The sequence below is a fragment of the Sturnus vulgaris genome, unplaced genomic scaffold (genome assembly GCF_052056855.1).
Source record: "Sturnus vulgaris isolate bStuVul1 unplaced genomic scaffold, bStuVul1.hap1 Scaffold_192, whole genome shotgun sequence".
NCBI lineage: Eukaryota > Metazoa > Chordata > Aves > Passeriformes > Sturnidae > Sturnus > Sturnus vulgaris.
The window spans coordinates 1-26,212 of NW_028276155.1; the positions used below are offsets into that span (position 1 = coordinate 1).

Sequence of the window (26,212 nt, forward strand, 5' to 3'; positions counted from 1 at the left end):
TCACCCCAATGCTCCCAGTAACACCAGTATAGACTGCCCAGCTCATCCCAGTGCTCCCAGTAACACCAGTAAACCCAGGGCCACCCACTCTCCAGCCCCCAGTGCTCCCAGTAACACCAGTGTCACCCATCCCAGTGACACCGGTAACATGGGAAAGCCCATCCCAGTGCTCCCAGTAACACCAGTATAGCCTGCCCCAATGCTCCCAGTGACACCAGTAACCCCCAGTGACTCCCAGTAACACATCCTGATCCTCCCAGTGACACCAGTAACGTGGCACAGTCCACCCCAGTGCTCCCAGTAACACCAGTATAGCCTGCCCCAATGCTCCCAGTGACACCAGTAACCCCAGTGACTCCCAGTAACACATCCTGATGTTCCCAGTGACACCAGTAACGTGGCACAATGCACCCCAGTGCTCCCAGTTACACCAGTATAGCCTGCCCCAATGCTCCCAGTAACACCAGTAACATGGGAAAGCCCATCCCAGTCCTCCCAGTTACACCAGTATAGCCTGCCCCAGTGCTCCCAGTGACACCAGTAATGTGGCACAGACCCACCCAGGTCTCCCAGTTACACCAGTATAGCCTGCCCCAATGCTCCCAGTGACACCAGTAACCCCCAGTGACTCCCAGTAACACATCCTGATGCTCCCAGTGACACCAGTAACGTGGCACAATGCACCCCAGTGCTCCCAGTTACACCAGTATAGCCTGCCCCAATGCTCCCAGTGACACCAGTAATGTGGCACAATGCACCCCAGTCCTCCCAGTAACACCAGTATAGCCTGCCCCAGTGCTCCCAGTGACACCAGTAACATGGGAAAGCCCATCCCCGTCCTCCCAGTTACACCAGTATAGCCTGCCCCAGTGCTCCCAGTGACACCAGTAACGTGGCACAATGCACCCCAGTGCTCCCAGTAACACCAGTATGGCCCATTCCAGTGACACCAGTAACCCCCAGTGACTCCCAGTAACACATCCTGATGCTCCCAGTGACACCAGTAACGTGGCAGAGTCCACCCCAGTCCTCCCAGTAACACCAGTATAGCCTGCCCCAGTGCTCCCAGTGACACCAGTAACGTCGCACAATGCACCCCAGTCCTCCCAGTAACACCAGTATAGCCTGCCCCAATGCTCCCAGTAACACCAGTAACGTGGCACAATGCACCCCAGTCCTCCCAGTTACACCAGTATAGCCTGCCCCAATGCTCCCAGTAACACCAGTAATGCGACACAGACCGACCCAGGGCTCCCAGTAACACCAGTATAGCCTGCCCCAATGCTCCCAGTAACACCAGTAATGCGACACAGACCCACCCAGGGCTCCCAGTTACACCAGTATAGCCTGCCCCAATCCTCCCAGTAACACCAGTAATGCGGCACAGACCGACCCAGGGCTCCCAGTAACACCAGTATGGCCCCAGCACAACCCCTCCCAGTACTCCCAGTGCTCCCAGTCCGGGCGTGGCCGTGACTCACTGCCTCGGCAGCAACAACAACAACGGGGGGGGCTCCTGGGACCCCCCCAAAAAAACCGGGGGGGGGGGGGAGGGAGGGATGAGGGTGGGGTGGGGTGGGGGGGGGGGGTACCCCGTGTCCCCACGATGTCCCCACGATGTCCCCCCCCCCTTTTCCTCCCCCCCCGTGCCCCCCGCCCCCACCCAGGAATTTTCTCCATCAACACGATGAGCTCATGGAGGGGGGGAGGGGCAGCGGGGGCCCCTCCGAGGGGGGGGGGGGGGGGAGGGGTGGGTGGGGGATGGGTGGGGTGGGTGGGGGGGGTCCTGGCCTCAACCCCCCGATCCCGACGCGTTTATTTGCCGGATTTATTGATTGAACGACGTCGAAACGCGCAGATTTATCGATTAGATTTATCGATTTATTGGTTTCACACTCGGTCGCTGTCGCAGCCCTCGTCACCCCCAAGCCACCCCCCCCCCTCCACGGTGTCCCCAACGCCCCTCCCCGTCCCCAGTGTCCCCTCCCTGCCCTAGTCGTCCCCCTCCCCATTGCCGGGGTCCCCCGCTGTCCCCCACGGGAGGGTCCTGAGCTCCTCAGGGCTCCCCAGCTCCCGCAGCCGCCCCCCCTCCAGCAGGGCCACCCTGGGCGCCTTTTGGGCCAGCGCCACTCGCCCGGTGACCAACAGCACCGCGGGACCCTCCCCTGCCCCGGGACACAGCAGCTCCTGCTCCACCTGCGGGGACACGGAGGGGTCAGGGGACACGGGGGGACACGGGGGGACATGGGGGGTCAGGGCCGGGTCAGGGGACACGGGGGGACATGGGGGGACACGGAGGGGTCAGGGGACACGGGGACACGGGGGGACACGGGGGGACACGGGGGGACACGGAGGGGTCAGGGGACACGGGGACACGGGGGGACACGGGAGGTCATGGGGGGTCAGGGCACAGGGGGACACGGGGGGACACGGGGGGACACGGGGGGACATGGGGGGACACGGGGACACGGAGGGGTCAGGGGACACGGGGACACGGGGGGACATGGGGGGACACGGGGACACGGGGGGACGGGGGGACACGGAGGGGTCAGGGCACACGGGGACACGGGGACACGGGGGGACACGGGGGGACACGGGGGTGTCAGGGCACACGGGGACACGGGGACACGGGGGGACACGGGGGGACACGGGGGGACACGGAGGGGTCAGGGGACACGGGGACACGGGGGGACACGGGGGGTCATGGAGGGACGGACAGGGCACAGGGGGACACGGGGGGACACGGGGGGACACGGGGGGGTACGGGGGGGTACGGGGACATGGGGACACGTGGGGACATGGGGGGTCAGGGCACAGGGGGACACGGGGGGACATGGGGGGACAGGGCGGGGTCAGGGGACACAGGGACATGGGGGGACACGGGGGGACATGGGGGGACACGGGGGGACACGGGGGGACCCCAGGGTGGGACATGTGACCCCAGAGGACATCGGGACCACGGGGACTCTGGGGTTGGGGTCATGTGGGGCGACATGAGGATGTGGGGACCCAGGGGAGGTGGGGACACTGGCACCCAGGGGACACAGGGGGTTTGGTGGCCCAGGGGACACAGGGAGTGGGGACCCAGGGGACACCGTGACCCAGGGGACACGGGGAGTGGGGACACAGGGGACACAGGGAGTGGGGACACAGGGAGTGGGGACACGGGGAGTGGGGACACAGGGGACACGGGGACCCAGGGGACACGGGGAGTGGGGACACAGGGGACAAGGGGACCCAGGGGACACGGGGAGTGGGGACACAGGGGACACGGTGACCCAGGGGACACGGGGAGTGGGGACACAGGGACCCAGGGGACACGGGGAGTGGGGACACAGGGGACAAGGGGACCCAGGGGACACGGGGAGTGGGGACACAGGGACCCAGGGGACACGGGGAGTGGGGACACAGGGGACAAGGGGACCCAGGGGACACGGGGAGTGAGGACACAGGGGACACGGTGACCCAGGGGACCCAGCGGATGGGGACATGGGACACAGGGACAGGACTGTGACCTACCTGGTGTCGGATCACGGGGTCGAGGGCCCGTGTGGGTTCATCCAGCACCAGAACTCGGGGGGTCCTGAGCAGGGCCCGGGCCAGCGCCACCCCCTGTGCCTGTCCCCCCGAGAGCTGCATCCCCCGCGGGCCCACCTCTGGGGACAGAGGGGACACCGTGGGGACACCGTGGGGAACACCACGGGGACACACTGGGGACACTGCGGGGGGACATTGGCTGTACCTGTGCTGTAGCCGTGTGGCAGCTGCTCGGCCCAGGTGTGCACCCCCACCCGCCGAGCCGCTGCCACCACCTGTGTCCCCTCCTTGTGTCCCCAGCCCAGCGTGATGTTGGCACTGAGGGAGCGAGACAGGAGGGCTGGGCACTGCGGGACACCGGCCACCTGTGGGGACATTGGGGGACATGAGGGGACATGGGGGGACATGGGGGGACATGAGGGGACACGGGGGGACATGGGGGGACGTGGCACCACGCAGGGATTTAGCAGGGACGGCTCTAAGAACTGCTGGGAACACGAGAGCGACCTGGGGGTGGCAGTGGGGAAGCGTTGGGGACATGGGGTGACACGGTGGCCGTGGCTGCAGGCACAGTGGGTGACCTGGGGGGCAGCACCTGTGACACAGGGACGGAACTGGGCACCCAGGGGATGGCACTGAGGCACCCACTGGTGACCTTGGGGGTGGCACTAGGGACCCATTCGGGGCCCAGAAGCGACCTGGGGGTAGCAGCGGTGACAACAGCGTGGCCACGGGAACACATCGGACAGGTTTGGCGACAGGGGGACAACATCAGGGGACGGATGGCGACCCAGGGGTGGCCGTGGCAGCCCGGGGGTGGCCCGCGCGTGTCACCTGCTGTCGCAGAGCAGCGTCCGAGCGAGGCGTCAGGGGAACCCCGTCCAGCAGCACCGCCCCGCCCGCCAGGGGGCGCAGTCCCAGCGCGGCCGCCACCAGCGAGCTCTTCCCGCCGCCAGGGGGCGCCAGCACGGCCAGGACCTCCCCGGGGCGCAGCGACAGCGACACCCCCTGGTGGCAGCGACGGGGATGGCACCGGCACGTCCCCCGCGCCACACGTGTCCCCAAGAGCCCCGTGTCCCCAAGAGCCCCGTGTCCTCTCCGTGTCCCCCCCGTGTCCCCAGGAGCCCCGTGTCCTCCCCGTGTCCCCAATACCCCATTGTCCCCCCATATCCCATATTCCCCCATATTCACAATACCCTCATAGCCCCCCATGTCCCCCCATGTCCCCAATATCCCCTCGTCCCCCTATATCCCACGTCCCCCCATATTCACAATATCCCCATATCCCCCCATGTTTCCCCATGTCCCCCCATGTCCCCAATACCCCTTTGTCCCTCTGTGTCCCATGTTCCCCCATATTCAATACCCCACATCCCCCCAAGTCCCACGTCCCCCCCATGTCCCCTCCATGCTCCCAATGTCCCCTCCATGCTCCCAATGTCCCCTTGTGCCCCATCCCATATTCCCCCAAGTCTCATGTTTCCCCATGTCCCCTCCATGTCCCCAATATCCCCTTGTCCCCTGTGTCCCATGTTCCCCATATTCACAATATCCCCACATCCCCCCAAGTCCCACGTCCTCCCCATGTCCCCCCATGTCCCCAATACCCCATTGTCCCCCCATATCCCATGTCCCCCCATATTCACAATATCCCCATATCCCTCCATATTTCCCTATGTCCTCCGAATGTCCCCCCATGTCCCCAGTACCCCCTTGTCCCCCTATATCCCATATTCCCCCATATTCACAATACCCCATATCCCCCTAAGTCCCATGTCCCCAATATCCTCTTGTCCCCCTATATCCCACGTCCCCCCATATTCACAATACCCCATATGCCCCCCAAGTCCCACATTCTCCCCATGTCCCCTCCATGTCCCCAATATCCCCTTGTCCCCGTGTCCCATGTTCCCCATATTCACAATATCCCCACATCCCCCCAAGTCCCACATCCTCCCCATGTCCCCAATACCCCATTGTCCCTCCATATCCCATATTCCCCCATATTCACAATACCCTCATAGCCCCCCATATTTCCCCATGTCCCCAATATCCCCTCGTCCCCCTATATCCCACATCCCCCCATATTCGCAATATCTCCATATCCCCCCATATTTCCCCATGTCCCCCCATGTCCCCAATACCCCATTGTCCCTCTGTGTCCCACGTTCCCCCATATTCACAATACCCCACATCCCCCCCAAGTCCCACGTCCCCCCCATGTCCCCCCCATGTCCCCAATATCCCCTTGTCCCCTGTGTCCCATGTTCCCCCATATTCACAATACCCCATATGCCCCCCAAGTCCCACATCCTCCCCATGTCCCCAATACCCCATTGTCCCCCCATATCCCATATTCCCCCATATTCACAGTATCCCCATATCCCCCCATGTCCCCAATATCCCCTCGTCCCCCCATATCCCATATTCCCCCATATTCACAATATCCCCATATCCCCCCATATTTCCCCATGTCCCCCCATGTCCCCAATATCCCCTCGTCCCCCTATATCCCATGTTCCCCCATATTCACAATATCCCCACATCCCCCCAAGTCCCACGTCCTCCCCATGTCCCCTCCATGCTCCCAATGTCCCCTTGTGCCCCATCCCATATTCCCCCAAGTCTCATGTTTCCCCATGTCCCCCCCATGTCCCCAATACCCCTTTGTCCCTCTGTGTCCCATGTCCCCCCATATTCAATACCCCATATCCCCCCCAAGTCCCACGTCCCCCCCATGTCCCCTCCATGCTCCCAATATCCCCTTGTCCCCTGTGTCCCATATTCCCCCACATTCACAATATCCCCATATCCCCCCATGTCCTCCCCATGTTCCCCCATGTCCCCAATATCCCCTTGTCCCCCGTGTCCCATGTTCCCCATATTCACAGTATCCCCATATCCCCCCAAGTCCCACATTCTCCCCATGTCCCCTCCATGTCCCCAATACCCCATTGTCCCCCCATATCCCATATTCCCCCATATTCACAATATCCCCATATCCCCCCATGTTTCCCCATGTCCCCCCATGTCCCCAATATCCCCTCGTCCCCCTGTGTCCCATGTTCCCCCATATTCAATACCCCATATCCCCCCCAAGTCCCACGTCCCCCCCATGTCCCCTCATGTCCCCAATACCCCATTGTCCCCCCATATCCCATGTCCCCCCATATTCACAATATCCCCACATCCCCCCCAAGTCCCACGTCCCCCCCATGTCCCCCCATGCTCCCAATGTCCCCTCCATGTTCCCAATGTCCCCTTGTGCCCCATCCCATATTCCCCCAAGTCTCATGTTTCCCCATGTCCCCTCCATGTCCCCAATATCCCCTTGTCCCCTGTGTCCCATATTCCCCCATATTCCCAATACCCCACATCCCCCCAAGTCCCATGTCCCCAATATTCCCTTGTCCCCTGTGTCCCATGTTCCCCATATTCACAATATCCCCACATCCCCCCAAGTCCCACGTCCCCCCCATGTCCCCCCATGTCCCCAATACCCCATTGTCCCCCTATATGCCATGTTCCCCATATTCACAACACCCTCATAGCCCCCCATATTTCCCCATGTCCCCAATATCCCCTCGTCCCCCTATATCCCATATTCCCCCATATTCAATACCCCATACGCCCCCTAAGTCCCATGTCCCCAATATCCTCTTGTCCCCCTATATCCCACGTCCCCCCTTTTTCACAATACCCCATATGCCCCCCAAGTCCCACATTCTCCCCATGTCCCCTCCATGTCCCCAATATCCCCATTGTCCCCTGTGTCCCATGTTCCCCCATATTCACAATATCCCCACATCCCCCCCAAGTCCCACGTCCTCCCCATGTCCCCCCCATGTCCCCCCATGTCCCCAATACCCCATTGTCCCCCCATATCCCATATTCCCCCATATCCACAACAGCTCCACATCCCCCCAAGTCCCTTGTCCCCCCTATGTCCCCCCATGTCCCCAATATCCCCTCGTCCCCCTATATCCCACGTCCCCCCATATTCACAATATCCCCATATCCCCCCATATTTCCCCATGTCCCCCATGTCCCCAATACCCCATTGTCCCCCCATATCCCATATTCCCCCATATTCACAATATCCCCATATCCCCCCCATGTTTCCCCTTGTCCCCCCATATTCAACACCCCCCGTGTCCCCGTGTCCCCTGTGTCACCCATCACCTTGAGGACCGGCTCGGACCGCCCAGGGTACGACATCCACACATCCTTGAGGCACAGGCCTGGAGTCCAGGTGGTGTCCTGGCCCCGGGGGGTGACAGGGGACACTGGCCCTGCTGGTGCCACCGTCCTGGCCTGCTCCAGCAGTTCCAGGAGTGTCTCAGAGGAGCCAATGGCCTTGGCCAGGAACGGGAGGTACCAGAGCACAGCCTGGGGACATGGTGGAGACACGAGGTGACATGGGGGAGCTATGGCATGGCCTGGGGACATGGGGGGACCTGGGGGACACGAGGGACATTGAGACAGTGGGACATGGGGGGGGACATGGAGACAGGGACCAGGTGGGGATGGGGCCTGGCGACATGGAGGGGACAGAGGAAACAGGGATGGGAACACGGCCAAGAGAGCATGGGGACATCACTGGGAGGATGTGGGGACACGGTGGGGGGACATGGGACACAGGGAATGGGGCTGGGGACACTGAGGACATCTAGGGGACACTCTCGTCACCTCCACAGCCCTGGTGAAGTGCAGCTGGCACATGAGGACGGCCACCAGCTCCCCAGGGGTGACACTCCCTTCGGCCACCAAGTATCCACCCAGGAAGAGCACTGCCAGCTTCAGAGCCAGGGTAGGGAACTGGGGACACAGGGACAGTGTTAGCCCAGCTCCGTGTCCCCGTGTCCCCGGTGTCCCTGTTCCCCAGCCCCTGTCACACCTCCCATCCCTGTATCCCCCTGCCGCCATATCCGATGTGACCTCCTGCTGCCACATTCCCATGTCCCCTGTTCCAACATCATCACATCCCCACGTCCCCTATTCCAGTATCACCACGTCCCCCATTCCAACACCATCATACTCCCACATCCCCCATTCCAACACCCTCACATTCCCCACGTCCCCCATTCCAGTATCACCACGTCCCCCATTCCCACACCACCACATCTCCCAGTCCCCCTATTCCAACACCATCACATTCCCCACCTCCCCCATTCCAGTATCACCATATTCCCACCTCCACCATTCCAACACCATCACATTCCCAGCTCCCCTATTCCAGTATCCCACATTCCCACGTGCCCCATTCCAGCACCCCCACATCCCCACCTCCCCTATTCCAGTATCATCACATCCCCACCTCCCCTATTCCAGTATCATCATATTCCCACTTCCCCAATTCCAACACCCCCACATTCCCACGTGCCCCATTCCAACACCCCCACATTCCCACATCCCCTATGGCAACACCCCCACACTCCCACCTCCCCAATTCCAACATCCCCACATCCCCCATTCCAGTATCCCCACCTCCCCAATTCCAACACCCCCACATTCCCACATCCCCTATGGCAACACCCCCACATTTCCACCTCCCCCATTCCACCACCATCACATTCCCACGTGCCCCATTCCAACACCCCCACATCCCCACCTCCCCTATTCCAGTATCACATCCCCAGTTCCAACACCCCCACATTCCCACGTCCCCCAGTCCAACACCCCCACATTTCCACCTCCCCCATTCCACCACCATCACATCCCCACCTCCCCAATTCCACCACCATCACATTCCCACCTCCCCCATTCCAGTATCCCCACCTCCCCCATTCCAACACCCCCACATCCCCACGTGCCCCATTCCAACACCACCACATCCCCAATTCCAGCACCATCACATCCCCACCTCCCCTATTCCAGTATCCCCACATCCCCCATTCCAGTATCCCCACCTCCCCCATTCCAGCACCCCCACATCCCCACCTCCCCCATTCCAGTATCCCCACATCCCCCATTCCAGTATCCCCACATCCCCCATTCCAGTATCCCCACCTCCCCAATTCCAACACCATCACATCCCCACCTCCCCCATTCCACCACCCCCACATCCCCCACCTCCCCAATTCCAGCACCCCCACATCTCCCACCCCTGTGCCACCCCTGTGCCATTGCCGTGCCACCGCTGCTCACGTCCCCGTGTCCCCGGTGTCCCCGTACCCCACCGGCCCACCACCCAGCCGCATAGGCCAGGGCCTCCTTCTTCTCCAGCTGCTGCTGCCGGCTGAGGCACTGCTGCACCCTCCTGGTGGCCCTGGCCTCGTGCCCAAAGGCCCGGACGGTCCTGATGGCCCCCAGGATCTCCTGGGCCACCGCGACGGTGTTGGCCTCGGCCACCCGAACCTGCTGTGCCACGTTCTGGGGACACGGGGGACAGGGGGTGACACTGGGATCAGCACAGGGTCACTGTGGGGGGACAGGGGGTGACACTGGGATCAGCACAGGGTCACTGTGGGGGGACAGGGGGTGACACTGGGATCAGCATAGGGTCACCAGGGACAGGGGGGTGACACTGGGATCAGCACAGGGTCACTGTGGGGGACAGGGGGGTGACACTGGGATCACCATGGGGTCACCAGGGGACAGGGGGTGACACTGGAATCAGCACAGGGTCACTATGGGGGACAGGGGGTGACACTGGGATCAGCACAGGGTCACCGTGGGGACAGGGGGGTGACACTGGGATCAGCACAGGGTCACTGTGGGGGGACAGGGGGTGACACTGGGATCAGCACAGGGTCACAGAGGGGGGACAGGGGGGTGACACTGGGATCAGCACAGGGTCACTGTGGGGGACAGGGGGTGACACTGGGATCACCATGGGGTCACCATGGGGGACAGGGGGTGACACTGGGATCAGCACAGGGTCACCATGAGGGGACAGGGGGTGACACTGGGATCAGCACAGGGTCACCATGGGGTAACCAGGGGACAGGGGGTGACACTGGGATCAGCACAGGGTCACTATGGGGGACAGGGGTGACACTGGGATCAGCACAGGGTCACCAGGGACAGGGGGTGACACTGGGATCAGCACAGGGTCACCATGGGGGGACACTGGGGACAGGGGGGGTGACACTGGGATCAGCACAGGGTCACCGTGGGGACAGGGGGTGACACTGGGATCAGCACAGGGTCACAGTGGGGACAGGGGGTGACACTGGGATCAGCACAGGGTCACCATGGGGTCACTGTGGGGGGACAGGGGGTGACACTGGGATCAGCACAGGGTCACTATGGGGGACAGGGGTGACACTGGGATCAGCACAGGGTCACCAGGGGACATGGGGGTGACACTGGGATCAGCACAGGGTCACTGTGGGGGACAGGGGGTGACACTGGGATCAGCACAGGGTCACTGTGGGGGGACAGGGGGGTGACACTGGGATCAGCACAGGGTCACCGTGGGGTGACACTGGGGACAGGGGGTGACACTGGGATCAGCACAGGGTCACCGTGGGGTGACACTGGGGACAGGGGGTGACACTGGAATCAGCACAGGGCCACCATGGGGGGACAGGGGGTGACACTGGGATCAGCACAGGGCCACCATGAGGGGACAGGGAAGTCACCTCGGGGTCACCATGGCGTGTGAGGGGACAAGAGGAGGTGGCAGTGAGCATGGGGAAGTGACAACAGGCACAGGAAAGGGACAGGAAGGACCTGGAGCGAACTCCAGGTGCAGAAACGCGACAAGGGGCCCAGGCAGGTGACACAGAGGTGACAAAGGCCCCTCAGTACCTTTTGGATGCCTCCGACTTTGCGTGGCAGCAGCAGGAAGAGGGGCAGCGCCAGGAGCGTGACCAAGCCCAGCACAGGGGACAGCCAGGTCACGACGGCCAGCAGTGACACAGCCCGTGTCACCTCCCACAGCCACGGCACCAGCACGGTGGCCAGCTCCGAGTGCGCCGCCTCAGCGTCGCCTGTCACCCGCTCGGCCACCGCTCCTGGCGTGTCCCCAAGGCTGCCCCCGGGTCCGGGCATGTCCCCCCGCAGCACCGCGGCCACCGCACCGCGCTGGAGCCGCTCCCGCGCCCGCGTCAGCGCCACCGCTGCCATGCTGTCACACGCCAGCTCGCTGATGGCACTGCGGGGACAGCGGGGTCAGCGGGGGGGGGGGCTCGGGGGTCACCGGCACCTCGGGGTGTCCCCCGTGGCTCTGGTGTCACCCACCTGCCGAGCCCCACCAGCACAAGGGGCCACACGGCCGCTGTGGCATCCTCCTGTGTCACCCGGTCGGTGACACGGCCAGTGAAGTACGGGGCGGCCACCTCGCCTGTGGGGACACAGCATCGCGGTGGTGACCCCTGAGCTGCGGGCTGAGCCCCGAAAGTTGAATCCTGACCGCTCCCGAAACCGTGTGCTGAGTCCCAAAATTGGATCCTGATTCCCCAAATCGGGCCCTGATCCGCGAATTGGCTTCTGACCTCCCCCAAATCTCGTCCCCGCCTCCCCCAAATCGGGTTCCGACCCCTCAAATTGGCCTCGCAACCCCCCCCCCCCCCCCATCGGGTCCTTCCCCCCCAGTTGTGTCCAAACCCCCCCCCCCCCAAAATAGGATCCCCAATCCCCTCCAAGGGGTCCTGCCCTCCCCAGGTCGGGGTCCCCTCGTACCGAGGGCGGAGGCCGACATCAGCCCCCCCACCAGCGTCCAGCGCCCGCGCTCGGGGGCCAGCAGGGCCAGGAGCCGGCGTATCTGGGGAGAAAACATCAGGGGACAGGGGGTGGGCTCTGCTCTGGTCCTGCTGGGTCCTGGTTGGGTTCTGCTGGGTCCTGGTTGGGTCCTGCTCGGTCCTGGTTGGGTCCTGCTCGGTCCTGGTTTGGTTCTGCTGGGTCCTGGTTGGGTCCTGCTGGGTCCTGGTCTGGTCCTGGTTTGGTCCTGCTGGGTCCTGGTTGGGTCCTGCTGGGTCCTGGTTTGGTCCTGGTTTAGTCCTGCTCGGTCCTGCTCGGTTCTGGTCTGGTCCTGGTTGGGTCCTGGTTGGGTCCTGGTTGGGTCCTGGTTGGGTCCTGGTTGGGTCCTGGTTGGGTCCTGCTCGGTCTCTCTCCTGCTCCCGGTCCTTTGAGCCGTTGGTTCCGGAGGGTCCCAGAGGCTCCGTGCGGGTCCCGGTTCTGCTCCCAGCGTGTCTGGACCTTTCAGGTGCCCGCTGTGGCCGATGCGGCCCCGATCCCGCCCGGCGCCTTCCCGGAGGCCGCCGCGATTTCCCGGAAAGCCGAAACGGGAGCGCGGGGGGCGGGGCCGGGGCCGGCGGGAATCCCCTGGAATCCCGGGCCGGGCACGCCCACACTGCGGAATAAGCGCTGTGATTGGTCAGTGCGGCTGTGACGTCATCGGTTGCCGGGTAGAAGGAGCCCGGGCAGGTTGAGAGCGGCAGGAGGCGATGCCAGGAGGGGGCGGGGTCTAGGCGGGGCCTGGGCGGGGTTAGGGCTGGCGGGGGCGTGGTTAGGGTGGAAGGGGGCGTGGTTATTGCCAAAGGGGGCGTGGTTTGGGCGGGGTAAAGAGGGACAGGCGGGACTCGAAAGAGAAACCTTAACGGAATTTTCTGGGAGCTACTGGGGGGCCGAACTGGGAGCACTGGTGTGGACTGGTGAGTGTCCCAGGCTGGACTGGGAGCACTGGTGTGGACTGGGGAGTGTCCCAGGCTGGACTGGGAGCACTGGTGTGGACTGGTGAGTGTCCCAGGCTGGACTGGGAGCACTGGTGTGGACTGGTGAGTGTCCCAAGCTGGACTGGGTGCACTGGTGTGGACTGGGGAGTGTCCCAGGCTGGACTGGGAGCACTGGTGTGGACTGGTGAGTGTCCCAAGCTGGACTGGGAGCACTGGTGTGGACTGGGGAGTGTCCCAAGCTGGACTGGGTGCACTGGTGTGGACTGGGGAGTGTCCCAAGCTGGACTGGGAGCACTGGTGTGGACTGAGGAGCGTCCTGTCTGGACTGGGGAAAACCCCAGGGTGGACTGGGAGCACTGGTGCGGACTGGGGAGCTGAGAGGGCTGGACTGGGAGCACTGGTGTGGACTGGGGAGTGTCCCAGGCTGGACTGGGAGCACTGGTGTGGACTGGGGAGTGTCCCAAGCTGGACTGGGAGCACTGGTGAATGTCCCAGGCTGGACTGGGAGCACTGGTGCGGACTGGGGAGTGCCCCAAGCTGGACTAGGGAGCACTGGTGTGGACTGAGGAGCGTCCTGTCTGGACTGGGGAAAACCCCAGGGTGGACTGGGAGCACTGGTGCGGACTGGGGAGCTGAGAGGGCTGGACTGGGAGCACTGGTGTGGACTGAGGAGCGTCCTGTCTGGACTGGGGAAAACCCCAGGGTGGACTGGGAGCACTGGTGTGGACTGGGGAGTGTCCCAAGCTGGACTGGGTGCACTGGTGTGGACTGGGGAGCACCCCAGTCCTAACTGGTGTTAACTGGTGATTTCACAGGCTGCTGATCATTCCCACACAGGGAGCACTGGTCTGTACTGGTCTGTACTGGTCCCGCCATGGCGCTGCCATCCGCCGGTCTCCTGCCCGCCCTTTTACTGGTGGCCGATGCCCTGGCACTGGTGTTACTGGTGCCACTGGTACCGGTGCTGGCTCCGCTGGGCGTGGCCGGCGTGTGGCTCGAAGCCGCCCTGCGCTTGCCCGTCCTGGCCGTGGCCGCCTGGCTGCTCGCCTCTCGCCGTCCCCCGGGAGCCACCGCGGCCACCGTCACTGTCGCCGCCACCCCCGCAGCCTTCGGAACCTTCCGGTACCTCCTGGGTCCTCCCGAGGCTGGCCCGTGGCTCTTGGCCATCGCCTCGCCCGTCTGGCTCGGGCTCGCCCACGCAGCTGCCGCACTAGCCCAGCTTGCCTGGGCAGCGCCCCCGGTCCCCGATGATGTCACCGGGACCTCCGGCGATGTCCCCAAGGCTCCCGGCGCCGTCCGGCGCGCTCTGGCACTCACCTGGAAGGAGCGGAACGTCCTTGGAGGTGCCGTCTTCTGCCTCGTGCTGGCGGCCATTGGTGGGTGACATGCGGTGACAACCCCAAATTTGGGTTCTGCAGCCCCGAATTGGGAACCCCCAAATTTGGACGCCCCGCCAAAATGGGATGCTGGCCCTTAAAAATGGAGCCCTGAGCTCCTAAATAGGCGGTGACCACCCTAAAATGGAGTGGTGACCACCCTAAATGGGGAGTTGGCCCCTTTGGTTGGGTGTTGACCAAAATTGGGCGCTGAGCCTCCAAACTGGGTTCTGACCCTGCCAGAATCGGATGCTGACCCCCCCCCCCCCCCAAATTTCGTGCTGACCCTCAAATTTAGCGTCTGATGCCCAAAAATGGATCCCGACCCCCAAGACATTGGGTCCCTATTTCACATGTTTAGGTGCTGACCCCTACAATTGTGTGCTGAACCCCCCAAAAATTGGTACTGACCCCCTAAATTGCCTGTCAAACCCCTCAATTTGTCACTAAACTCCCCCAAAATTGGGTCCTGACCCCTCTAAATTGTCTCCTGCCTACCCAAACTTAGACCCCCGCTGCCCGGATAGGGTCCTGCCCCTCACGAATCGGGGTCCCCCGTGTGTGAGTGGCGACAGCCGTGGTGACACGGTCTCGGTGGCACTCAGGGCAGACATCGGGACCCTACGCCGTTGGGAAGGCGCTGGATGCCATCGGCAGCGGGGATGGACTCACCACCGGAGCTCTGGGGCTGGTGGCGGCTGCTGGAGCCACCAGGTGGGTGTCACAGCGTTGCCAGGGCCTGTCCTCACGTGCCCAGCGTCCCTGATGTCCCCGTGTCCCCTCAGCGTGCTGTTTTCTGGGTGCCGTGGCTGCCTCTTCATGCTGCTGCAAGCACGTCTCAGACAGACCCTGCGCCTCCGGCTCTTCTCCCACCTGGTGCACCAAGACTTGGATTTCTTCCAGGGAACGCCAGCAGGTAATGGGGCAGGGCCCAGCCCACCTGATCCGTCCCATCCCGTTATCCCATTATCCCATCCCATCCTCATGGCTTCATTCTCCCCCAGTGTTCCATCCTGTCCCAATCCCGCTTTCCTCTTCTATCCACTCTCCCATCCCCATTATCCCCATTATTCTCATTCCCGTGTCTCCATCCCATTGCATGTCCCCAGCTTCATCCCACCATCCTCATCATCCCATCCCACCATCCTCATCATCCCATCCCACCATCCCATCTCCACTGTCCCATCCCATTCCACCCTGACCATCTCCATACCCATTCCCATCATTTCCATTCCCACCATCCCATCCCATGATCTCCATTCCCACCATCTCCATTCCCATCTCATCTCCACTGTCCCATCCCATTCCACCCTGACCATCTCCATTCCCACCATCCCATTCCCACCATCCCATCCCAAGATCTCCATTCCCACCATCTCCATTCCCATCTCATCTCCACTGTCCCATCCCATTCCACCCTGACCATCTCCATTCCCACCATCCCATCTCAAGATCTCCATTCCCATCTCATCTCCACTGTCCCATCCCATTCCACCCATACCCATTCCCACCATTTCCACCCCCACCATCTCATCTTCAATGTCCCATCCCTTCCTACCCTGACCATCTCCATACCCATTCCCATCATTTCCATTCCCACCATCTCCATTCCCATCTCATCTCCACTGGCCCATCCCATTCCACCCTGACCATCTGCATCTCCATTCCCACCATCCTATCCCACCATCTCCATTCCCATCTCATCTCCATTCCCACCATCCCCATTCCCACCATCCCATCCCAAGATCTCCATTCCCACCATCTCATCTCCACTGTCCCATCCCATTCCACCCTGACCATCTCCATACCCATTCCCACCATCCTATCCCACGATCTGCATTCCCACCATCCCATCCCAAGATCTCCACCCCCACCATCTCCACCCCCACCATCCCATCTCCACCGTCCCATCCCATTCCACCCGTCTCCATCTCCATTCCCACCATCCTATCCCACCATCCCCATTACCATCTCATCTCCACTGTCCCATTCCCACCATCTCATCTCCACTGTCCCATCCCTTTCTACCCTGACCATCTCCATACCCATTCCCACCATCTCCATTCCCATCTCATCTCCACTGTCCCATTCCACCCATACCAATTCCCATCTCCATTCCCACCATCCCATCTCCAATGTCCCATCCCATTCCACCTTGACCATCTCCATTCCCACCATCCCATTCCCACCATCCCATCCCAAGATCTCCATTCCCATCTCATCTCCACTGTCCCATTCCACCCTGACCATCTCCGTTCCCACCATCCCATCTCCACTGTCCCATCCCTTTCCACCCTGACCATCTCCATACCCATTCCCACCATCCTATCCCACGATCTGCATTCCCACCATCCCATCTCCACTGTCCCATCTCATTCCAGCCTGACCATCTCCATTCCCACCATCCCATCCCAAGATCTCCATTCCCACCATCTCCATTCCCATCCCATCTCCACTGTCCCATCCCATTCCACCCTGACCATCTCCATACCCATTCCCATCATTTCCATTCCCACCATCCCATCCCATGATCTCCTTTCCCACCATCTCCATTCCCATCTCATCTCCACTGGCCCATCCCATTCCACCCTGACCATCTGCATCTCCATTCCCACCATCCTATCCCACCATCTCCATTCCCATCTCATCTCCATTCCCACCATCCCCATTCCCACCATCCCATCCCAAGATCTCCATTCCCACCATCTCATCTCCACTGTCCCATCCCATTCCACCCTGACCATCTCCATACCCATTCCCACCATCCTATCCCACGATCTGCATTCCCACCATCCCATCCCAAGATCTTCACCCCCACCATCTCCACCCCCACCATCCCATCTCCACCGTCCCATCCCATTCCACCCGTCTCCATCTCCATTCCCACCATCCTATCCCACCATCCCCATTCCCATCTCATCTCCACTGTCCCATTCCCACCATCTCATCTCCACTGTCCCATCCCTTTCTACCCTGACCATCTCCATACCCATTCCCACCATCTCCATTCCCATCTCATCTCCACTGTCCCATTCCACCCATACCAATTCCCATCTCCATTCCCACCATCCCATCTCCAATGTCCCATCCCATTCCACCTTGACCATCTCCATTCCCACCATCCCATCCCAAGATCTCCATTCCCACCATCTCCATTCCCATCTCATCTCCACTGTCCCATCCCATTCCACCCTGACCATCTCCGTTCCCACCATTTCTGTTCCCACCATCCCATCTCCACTGTCCCATCCCTTTCCACCCTGACCATCTCCATACCCATTCCCACCATCCTATCCCACGATCTGCATTCCCACCATCCCATCCCAAGATCTCCATTCCCACCATCCCATCTCCACTGTCCCATCCCATTCCACTCTGACCATCTCCATTCCCATCTCATCTCCACTGTCCCATTCCACCCACACCAATTCCCACCATCTGCATTCCCACCATCCCATCTCCAATGTCCCATCCCATTCCACCCTGACCATCTCCATTCCCATCTCATCTCCACTGTCCCATTCCACCCACACCAATTCCCACCATCTGCATTCCCACCATCCCATCTCCAATGTCCCATCCCATTCCACCCTGACCATCTCCATTCCCACCATCTCCATTCCCATCTCATCTCCACTGTCCCATTCCACCCACACCAATTCCCACCATCTGCATTCCCACCATCCCATCTCCAATGTCCCACCCCATTCCACCCTGACCATCTCCATTCCCACCATCCTATCCCACCATCTCCATTCCCATCCCATCTCCACTGTCCCACCCCATTCCACCCTGACCATCTCCATACCCATTCCCATCATTTCCATTCCCACCATCCCATCCCATGATCTCCATTCCCACCATCTCCATTCCCATCTCATCTCCACTGTCCCATTCCACCCATACCAATTCCCATCTCCATTCCCACCATCCCATCTCCAATGTCCCATCCCATTCCACCTTGACCATCTCCATTCCCACCATCCCATCCCAAGATCTCCACATTCCCATCTCATCTCCACTGTCCCATCCCATTCCACCCTGACCATCTCCATACCCATTCCCACCATCCTATCCCAAGATCTCCATTCCCATCTCATCTCCACTGTCCCATTCCACCCTGACCATCTCCGTTCCCGCCATCTCTGTTCCCACCATCCCATCTCCACTGTCCCACCCCATTCCACCCTGACCATCTCCTATCCCACCATCTCCATTCCCATCCCATCTCCACTGTCCCACCCCATTCCACCCTGACCATCTCCATACCCATTCCCACCATGATCCCAACCTCTTTTCCCACCCTGCAGCTGAGCTCATGGCTCGGTTTTCCATGGAAGTGCCTCGGGTGAGCTCGGCGGTGCCGACTGGAGCCAACCAGCTGCTCCGAAGCCTGGGAATGGCCCTGGTGGTGGGGTCGTTCATGGTGGGGCTGGCACCGGGATTGGCACTGCTGGCACTGCTGGAGGTGCCCCTTGGAATCGCTGCCCACCGCATCCAGACCGCCCGGAAACAGGTCAGGAATCCAGGAGGGAGAGAGTGGGAGAGGGACACAGGGGTGGGATAAGGGGGTGGGAATGGTGGGGGTTGGGGTGGAGGGCAAGGGAATGGGATGGGGTTGGTGGAGAAGGGAAAGGGAGATGATAGAGATGGAAATGGTGGGATGAGAGGGGAATGGGATGGGGTTGATGGAGAAGGGAGAGGAAGATGATGGAGATGGAAATGGTGGGATGAGAGGGGATGAAGGGGAATGGGAATGGGATGGGTTTGATGGAGAAGGGAGAGGAAGATGATGGAGATGGAAATGGTGGGATGAGAGGGGATGGAGGGGAATGGGATGGGTTTGATGGAGATGGAAATGGTGGGATGAGAGGGGATGAAGGGGAATGGGAATGGGATGGGTTTGATGGAGAAGGGAGAGGAAGATGATGGAGATGGAAATGGTGGGATGAGAGGGGATGGAGGGAAAGGGAATGGGATGTGGTTGATGGAAAATGGAAAGGAAGATGATGGAGATGGAAATGGTGGGATGGGAGGGGATGAAGGGGAATGGGATGGGGTTGATAGAGATGGAAATGGTGGGATGAGAGGGGATGGGATGGTGGGAATGGGATGGGGTTGATGGAGGAGGGAAAGGAAGATGATGGAGATGGAAATGGTGGGATGGGAGGGGAAGAAGGGAAGGGGAATGGGATGGGGTTGATGGAGAAGGGAAAGGAAGATGATGGAGATGGAAATGGTGGGATGAGGGGTTGGAGGGAAGGGGAATGGGATGGGGTTGATGGAGAAGGGAAAGGAAGATGATAGAGATGGAAATGGTGGGATGAGAGGGGATGAAGGGGAATGGGATGGAGTTGATGGAGATGGAAATGGTGGGATGAGAGGGGAATGGGATGGGGTTGATGGAGAAGGGAGAGGAAGATGATGGAGATGGAAATGGTGGGATGAGAGGGGTTGGAGGGCAGGGGGATGGGATGATGGGAATGCTGGCATGAGGATGGAATGGAATGGTGTGGGTGGGATGGGACAGGGAGATGGGTTGGGATGGGTGGATTGGGCCCAGGGGGATGGGAGTGGGGATCAGGACCAGAGGAATGGGATGCTGGGAATGAGAACGATGGGGACAAGAGGAGACAGTGGGGATGGGGATGGTGGGATTAGGACTGCTAGAACGGGTGGCAGAGAGGGGCGTGGGATGGTGGAACTGCAATAGAGGGGATGCAGTGAGTGTGGTGGGATGGGAATGATGGGCCAGGAAGGTGACCTGGAATAATTGGAGACGCCCTGATGCTGCCACAGGCACTTCAGGAATCCATGCTGGAAGCATCTGCCCGGACAGCCTCGGGGGTGCAGGAATCTGTCGCTGCCATCGAGACAATCCGAATCTTTTCGGCAGAGGAGGAGGAGGAGAAGCAACACAGCTGCAACCTGGCCAAGCAGCTGAGGCTGAAGGAGCGCATGGAGCTGGAGCTGGCATTCTTCACCCTTGTCCACAGGGTCAGGGGGAACTGGGAATGGGAATGGGGACACTGGGGAATGGGGATGCTGGGATCAGGGATGGGAAACCAGCAGCTGAGATGGGGGAACGGAGAGGAGGATGGGGACACCAGGAATGGGGACACCGGGAATGGGGACACCGGGAATGGGGACACCGGGAATGGGGACACTGAGAGGAGAATGGGGACACCGGGAATGGGGACACCGGGAATGGGGACACCGGGAATGAGGACACCAGGAATGGGGACACTGGGATCAGGGATGGGAAACCAGCAGCTGAGATGGGGGCACTGAGAGGAGAATGGGGACACCAGGAATGGGGACACTGAGAGGAGAATGGGGACACCAGGAATGGGGACACTGGGGAATGGGGACACCGAGAGGAGAATGGGGACACCAGGAATGGGGACACCAGGAATGGGGACACCAGGAATGGGGACATTGGGATCAGGAATGGGAAACCAGCAGCTGAGATGGGGACACTGAGAGGAGAATGGGGACACCAGGAATGGGGACACCAGAACGGGGACATGGGGATCAGGAATGGGGAGACCAGAACAGGGACATTGGGATCAGGAATGGGAATGGTGACATTAGAAGCAGAATGGGGACGCTGGGACAAACGTTGGGGACACCAGGAGCAGAATGGGGACACCAGTGTCCCTGTTGCCACCCACAGATGCTCCAGCTGACCATCCGGGTCCTTCTGCTCTTCCGGAGCCACCAGCAGCTCCGTGATGGACACATCACTCCTGGGGTCCTGGTCACCTTCCTGCTGTACCAGGACACGGTTGGCAGCCATGTCCAGGTGATCCCATGGAATCCAGGTGTCTGTCCATCCATCAATCCACGCTCCTGTCCATCCCTTTGCCATTCCTTTCCTTCTCCCCAGGTGCTGCTCTACGGCTTCAATGAATTCCTGACCAAAGCGGCTGCGGGACAGAGGATTTGGGAATACCTGGATCGGAAACCCACGAGGGACGTCGGGGGGACACGGGAGCCCCCCGAGCTTCAGGGCCACGTCACTTTTCAGAAGGTCTCCTTCGCATATCCAGGGAATCCAGAGCGCCCCGTGCTGAAGGTGGGTCTGGGGTTTTGGGGGGACACACGTGGGGTTTCCCAGGGGTGAGAATTTCGGGAATCACCTGTCGCCATCCCACAGGATGTCACCTTTGAGGTGCGTTCCGGGGAGGTGACAGCACTGGCAGGGCCCAATGGAAGTGGGAAGAGCACGGCCGTGGCACTGCTGGAGCGCCTGTGGGATCCTGGGAATGGCAAGGTGCTGCTGGATGGGATCCCACTGCCGGAATATGAACACCAGTACCTGCACCGGAAGGTGGGAGACGCTGGGAACGCTGGGAATGGAATGGGGACAGTGGGGACACTGAAATGGAACAGGGAGGCATGGGTGGGGACACCAGGAATAGGGTGGGGATGGCAGAAAACGGGATGGGAGCGCTGGGAAATGGGATGGGAACACCAGGAATGGGATGGGAGCACTGGGAAATGGGATGGGGATGGGGAAAGTGGGAAGTCAGGAATGGGGACACCAGGAATAGGACGGGGACAACAGGAAATGGGATGGGAGCGCTGGGAAATGGGATGACAGGGATGGGGAAAGTGGGAAGTCAGGGATGGGAACACCAGGAATAGGATGGGGATGGCAGAAAATGGGATGGGAGCGCTGGGAAATGGGATGGGGAGAGTGGGAAGTCAGGAATAGGGTAGGGATGGCAGGAAATGGGATGGGGATGGGGAGAGTGGGAAGTCAGGGATGGGAACACCAGGAATAGGGTGGGGATGGCAGAAAATGGGATGGGGATGACAGGGATGGGGAAAATGGGAAGTCAGGGATGGGAACACCAGGAATAGGGTGGGGATGGCAGGAAACGGGATGGGAACGCTGGGAAATGGGATGGGAGCACTGGGAAATGGGATAGGGATGGGGAAAGTGGGAAGTCAGGAATGGGGACACCAGGAATAGGACGGGGATGGCAGGAAATGGGATGGGAGTGCTGGGAAATGGGATGGGAACACCAGGAATGGGATGGGAGCACTGGGAAATGGGATGGGGATGGGGAAAGTGGGAAGTCAGGAATGGGGACACCAGGAATAGGGTGGGGATGACAGGAAATGGGATGGGAGCACTGGGAAATGGGATGGGGAAAATGGGAAGTCAGGGATGGGGACACCAGGAATAGGATGGGGATGACAGGAAATGGGATGGGAGTGCTGGGAAATGGGATGGGGAAGGTGGGAAGTCAGGAATAGGGTAGGGATGGCAGGAAATGGGATGGGGATGGGGAGAGTGGGAAGTCAGGGATGGAAACACCAGGAATAGATGGGGATGACAGGAAATGGGATGGAGATGACAGGAATGGGGAAAATGGGAAGTCAGGGATGGAAACACCAGGAATAGGGTGGGGATGACAGGAAATGGGATGGGAGCACTGGGAAATGGGATGGGAACACCAGGAATGGGATGGGAGCACTGGGAAATGGGATGGGGAAAGTGGGAAGTCAGGGATGGAAACACCAGGAATAGGATGAGGACAACAGGAAATGGGATGGGGATGGCGACACTGGGAACACAGATGGGGACAATGGGATTATGGGATGGAGACTACGGGCACACCAAGGAGAGATGGGGTCATGGATCAGGGATGGGGACACCCGGAGCCAAAACAGCATCACGGAGCTCCGGGCCGTGGCAGGTGGTGCTGGTGGAGCAGGATCCCGTCCTGTTTTCTGGAACAATCCGTGAAAACATCCTGCTGGGGCTGGAGTGCAAAGAGTCAGAGCTGCAGGAAGCTGCCAGTGCTGCTGGAGCCACGGACTTCATCCAGGGGCTGGGGCAGGGCTGGGACACCGGTGAGAGCTGGGGGAATACCGAGGCAACCCTGGGGCTTCATCCGGGGGTTGCAGGGGGGCTGGTGAGGGCAGGAGGGGATGGGGCTTCCCCCCGATCCCAAAATCCTCTGGCAGAGATGGGAGAGCAGTGATGGGTGGCAGATAGTGGGGTGTGGGGGGGGGGGGGGGGAGATCCCCGAGGTCAGATCCCACTGATCCCATGGGATTGCTCCGGCAGGGAGCAAACTCTGAGGGAGTGTGGGGGGTAGGGGAAAGTGGGGGGAACCTCTCGGGCTGGGATCCCCCCCCCAGAGCTGGAGAAGCCCAGGGTGTGGGGAGAAGAGGGGGAAACCCACGGGTGGATCCCACTGATGCCTTGGGATTGCTCCCACAGATTTGGGGGAGCACGGGGGTGGATCCCATTGGTGGCATGGGATTGTCCCCACGGAGCTGGGGGAGCACAGGGTGTGGGGAGAAGCCCAGGGCTGGATTCCAGTGATGCCATGGGATTGCCCCCACAGATTTGGGGGAGCACAGGGGTGTGGGGGGAGCCCAGGGCTGGATCCCCCTGATGCCATGGGATTGTCCCCACGGAGCTGGGGGAGCACAGGGTGTGGGGAGAAGCCCAGGACTGGATCCCATTGATGCTTTGGGATTGCCCCCACAGATTTGGGGGAGCCCAGGGGTGTGGGGGGACCCCAGGGCTGGATCCCACTGATGCTTTGGGATTGCTCCCACGGAGCTGGGGGAGCACAGGGGTGTGGGGAGAAGTCCAGGGCTGGATCCCAGTGATGCTTTGGGATTGCTCCCACAGATTTGGGGGAGCACAGGGTGTGGGGAGAAGCCCAGGGCTGGATTCCAGTGATGCCATGGGATTGCTCCCACAGATTTGGGGGAGCACAGGGTGTGGGGAGAAGAGGGGGAAGCCCACGGGTGGATCCCATTGATGCTTTGGGATTGCCCCCACAGATTTGGGGGAGCACAGGGGTGGATCCCCCTGATGCCATGGGATTGCTCCCACAGATTTAGGGGAGCACAGGGGTGTGGGGAGAAACCCACGGGTGGATCCCATTGATGCCATGGGATTGCCCCCACAGATTTGGGGGAGCACAGGGGTGGATCCCACTGATGCCATGGGATTGCCCCCACAGATTTGGGGGAGCCCAGGGGTGTGGGGGGAGCCCAGGGCTGGATCCCATTGATGCTATGGGATTGCTCCCACAGATTTGGGGGAGCCCAGGGGTGTGGGGAGAAGCCCACGGGTGGATCCCACTGATGCTTTGGGATTGCTCCCACAGATTTGGGGGAGCACAGGGGTGTGGGGAGAAGCCCACGGGTGGGTCCCACTGATGCTTTGGGATTGTTCCCCCAGAGGTGGGGGAGCTCGGGGGGCGCCTGGCAGCCGGCGAGCGGCGCCGCGTTGCCCTGGCCCGGGCTCTGCTCCGGCGTCCGGCCGTCCTCATCCTCGACGAGGCACTGGATGATGGAGACGAGGGGGCGGTGAGCGGGCGGCCATGGGGAGGGGTTGGTCGGGCTGGGGGTGAAAATGGGGGTGTGGTGGTGGGAGAGTGGAAGGGTTGGGATGGGATGGGATGGGATGGGATGGGATGGGGGGGTGGGAATTAGGGATAACGGGGTGGGTGACGAAGGCAGGGGTTGGGATGGGGTGGTGTGGGTCAACAAGGTGGAGAAATCGGACAGGATGGGAAATGGTGAGGAGGGGGTGGAGACCAGGGGTGGAGGATGGCAGGAAAGGGGAACGAAGGGACGAAGACAAAGAGAGGTGGCAGGGTGGGGTGGGAATGGAGGGGATAGGAATGCTGGGATGGGATGGGATGGAGAATGGGATGGGATGGAGAATGGGGAGGTGGGGGACCGTAAGAACAGGATGATGGGGTTGGGGTGGGATTGCTTGGTTGGGATCGGCTGGGACGGGATGGGATGAAGTTTCTCTGGCCCCAGGCACAGCGCTGGGTGCGCACCGGGCTGGCCCAGACCGTGCTGGTCGTGTCGCACCGGCCGAGGGTGCTGGACGCCGCCGATCGCCTCGTGGTGCTGGAGCACGGAGCCGTGGTGGAGACTGGAACTCCAGCCCAGCTACGGCAACGCTGCGGGGCTTACAGCCGCCTGCTGCTGGGTGGAGACAGCGAGGAGGAGGCTGCATCTGGCAGGGAATGAAGGGGAATTAACCCCAGTGTCCCCAGCCGGCGTCCTGTGAATCCCTTATCCCCGCGTCCTCTGGATCCCGAGTCCCTGTGTCCCCACGTCGGGGTGGGAAATGAATCCCAAGGGATGGATGTGGGTGTGGGTGTGATATCCTCACCACACTCCCGGTGTCCCCAGTCCTTCCCCAATGTCCCCAGTCCTTCCCCAGTGTCCCCATCCCAGTTCCCTACGTCCCCTTTTCTATTACTGGTTCCCAGAGGGGCACTGCTGGGCAGTGGGATTTATTGGTATTTTCATAGCAGAATTAAAATTATTGAATTTGTATTTAAGTGTTTGGAATATTGGTAATTCTCGTGTTTAAAACACGGGGGAAACAGGAGGTCAGGCAGTGGGGGAGGGCTGCTGCGTGATGGGTGGGAGCAGCAATTTGCTGCAATCTGCCAGAAATTTGTGATTTCCTGCAGGGGACAGGGAAGGGGTTGGAGCCGGCACCATGGATCACTCAGGTGCTGATTCCTGCTGGGATGAGAGTTGGTGTCACCCTGTCTCTGTCACCCAATCCTGCTCTGGAATCCCCCCCAATCCTGCTCTGGAATCCCCCCCCCAATCCTGCTCTGGAATCCCCCCCCCCCAATCCTGCTCTGGAATCCCCCCCCCAATCCTGCT

General features: G+C 61.0%; 2 protein-coding genes across 7 annotated transcripts; one reads left to right on the forward strand and one right to left on the reverse strand.

Annotated features, from left to right (window-relative positions):
• Positions 1–1,972: 1,972 nt before the first annotated feature.
• Positions 1,973–12,400, reverse strand: LOC148218227 (antigen peptide transporter 1-like). The gene is made up of 10 exons (XM_088157890.1): positions 12,166–12,400; positions 11,725–11,827; positions 11,293–11,638; positions 9,712–9,909; positions 8,227–8,355; positions 7,720–7,926; positions 4,372–4,545; positions 3,743–3,902; positions 3,520–3,656; positions 1,973–2,196 (listed from the first exon to the last, which is right to left on the reverse strand). The coding sequence occupies exons 1-10, from the start codon at positions 12,260–12,262 to the stop codon at positions 1,993–1,995; spliced, it is 1,755 nt and encodes a 584-aa protein (XP_088014016.1). The 5' UTR covers positions 12,263–12,400; the 3' UTR covers positions 1,973–1,992.
• Positions 12,401–13,029: 629 nt separating this feature from the next.
• LOC106864418 (antigen peptide transporter 2-like) lies at positions 13,030–25,870 on the forward strand. Of its 6 annotated transcripts, none has more exons than XM_088157886.1 (12): positions 13,030–13,136; positions 13,995–14,533; positions 15,139–15,247; positions 15,319–15,449; positions 18,844–19,049; positions 20,333–20,530; positions 21,210–21,338; positions 21,423–21,611; positions 21,693–21,866; positions 23,245–23,401; positions 24,753–24,880; positions 25,343–25,870. In XM_088157886.1, exons 2-12 carry the CDS (start codon positions 14,032–14,034, stop codon positions 25,556–25,558), a joined length of 2,139 nt encoding a protein of 712 aa, XP_088014012.1. In that variant the 5' UTR covers positions 13,030–13,136; positions 13,995–14,031; the 3' UTR covers positions 25,559–25,870. The 6 variants fall into 6 exon arrangements, with proteins under 6 accessions (XP_088014012.1, XP_088014010.1, XP_088014011.1 ...); XM_088157884.1 differs by having other exon boundaries at positions 13,035–13,136; positions 13,973–14,533; XM_088157885.1 differs by lacking the exon at positions 13,030–13,136 and adding an exon at positions 13,178–13,341 and having other exon boundaries at positions 13,973–14,533.
• The last annotated feature ends 342 nt before the right edge of the window (positions 25,871–26,212 follow it).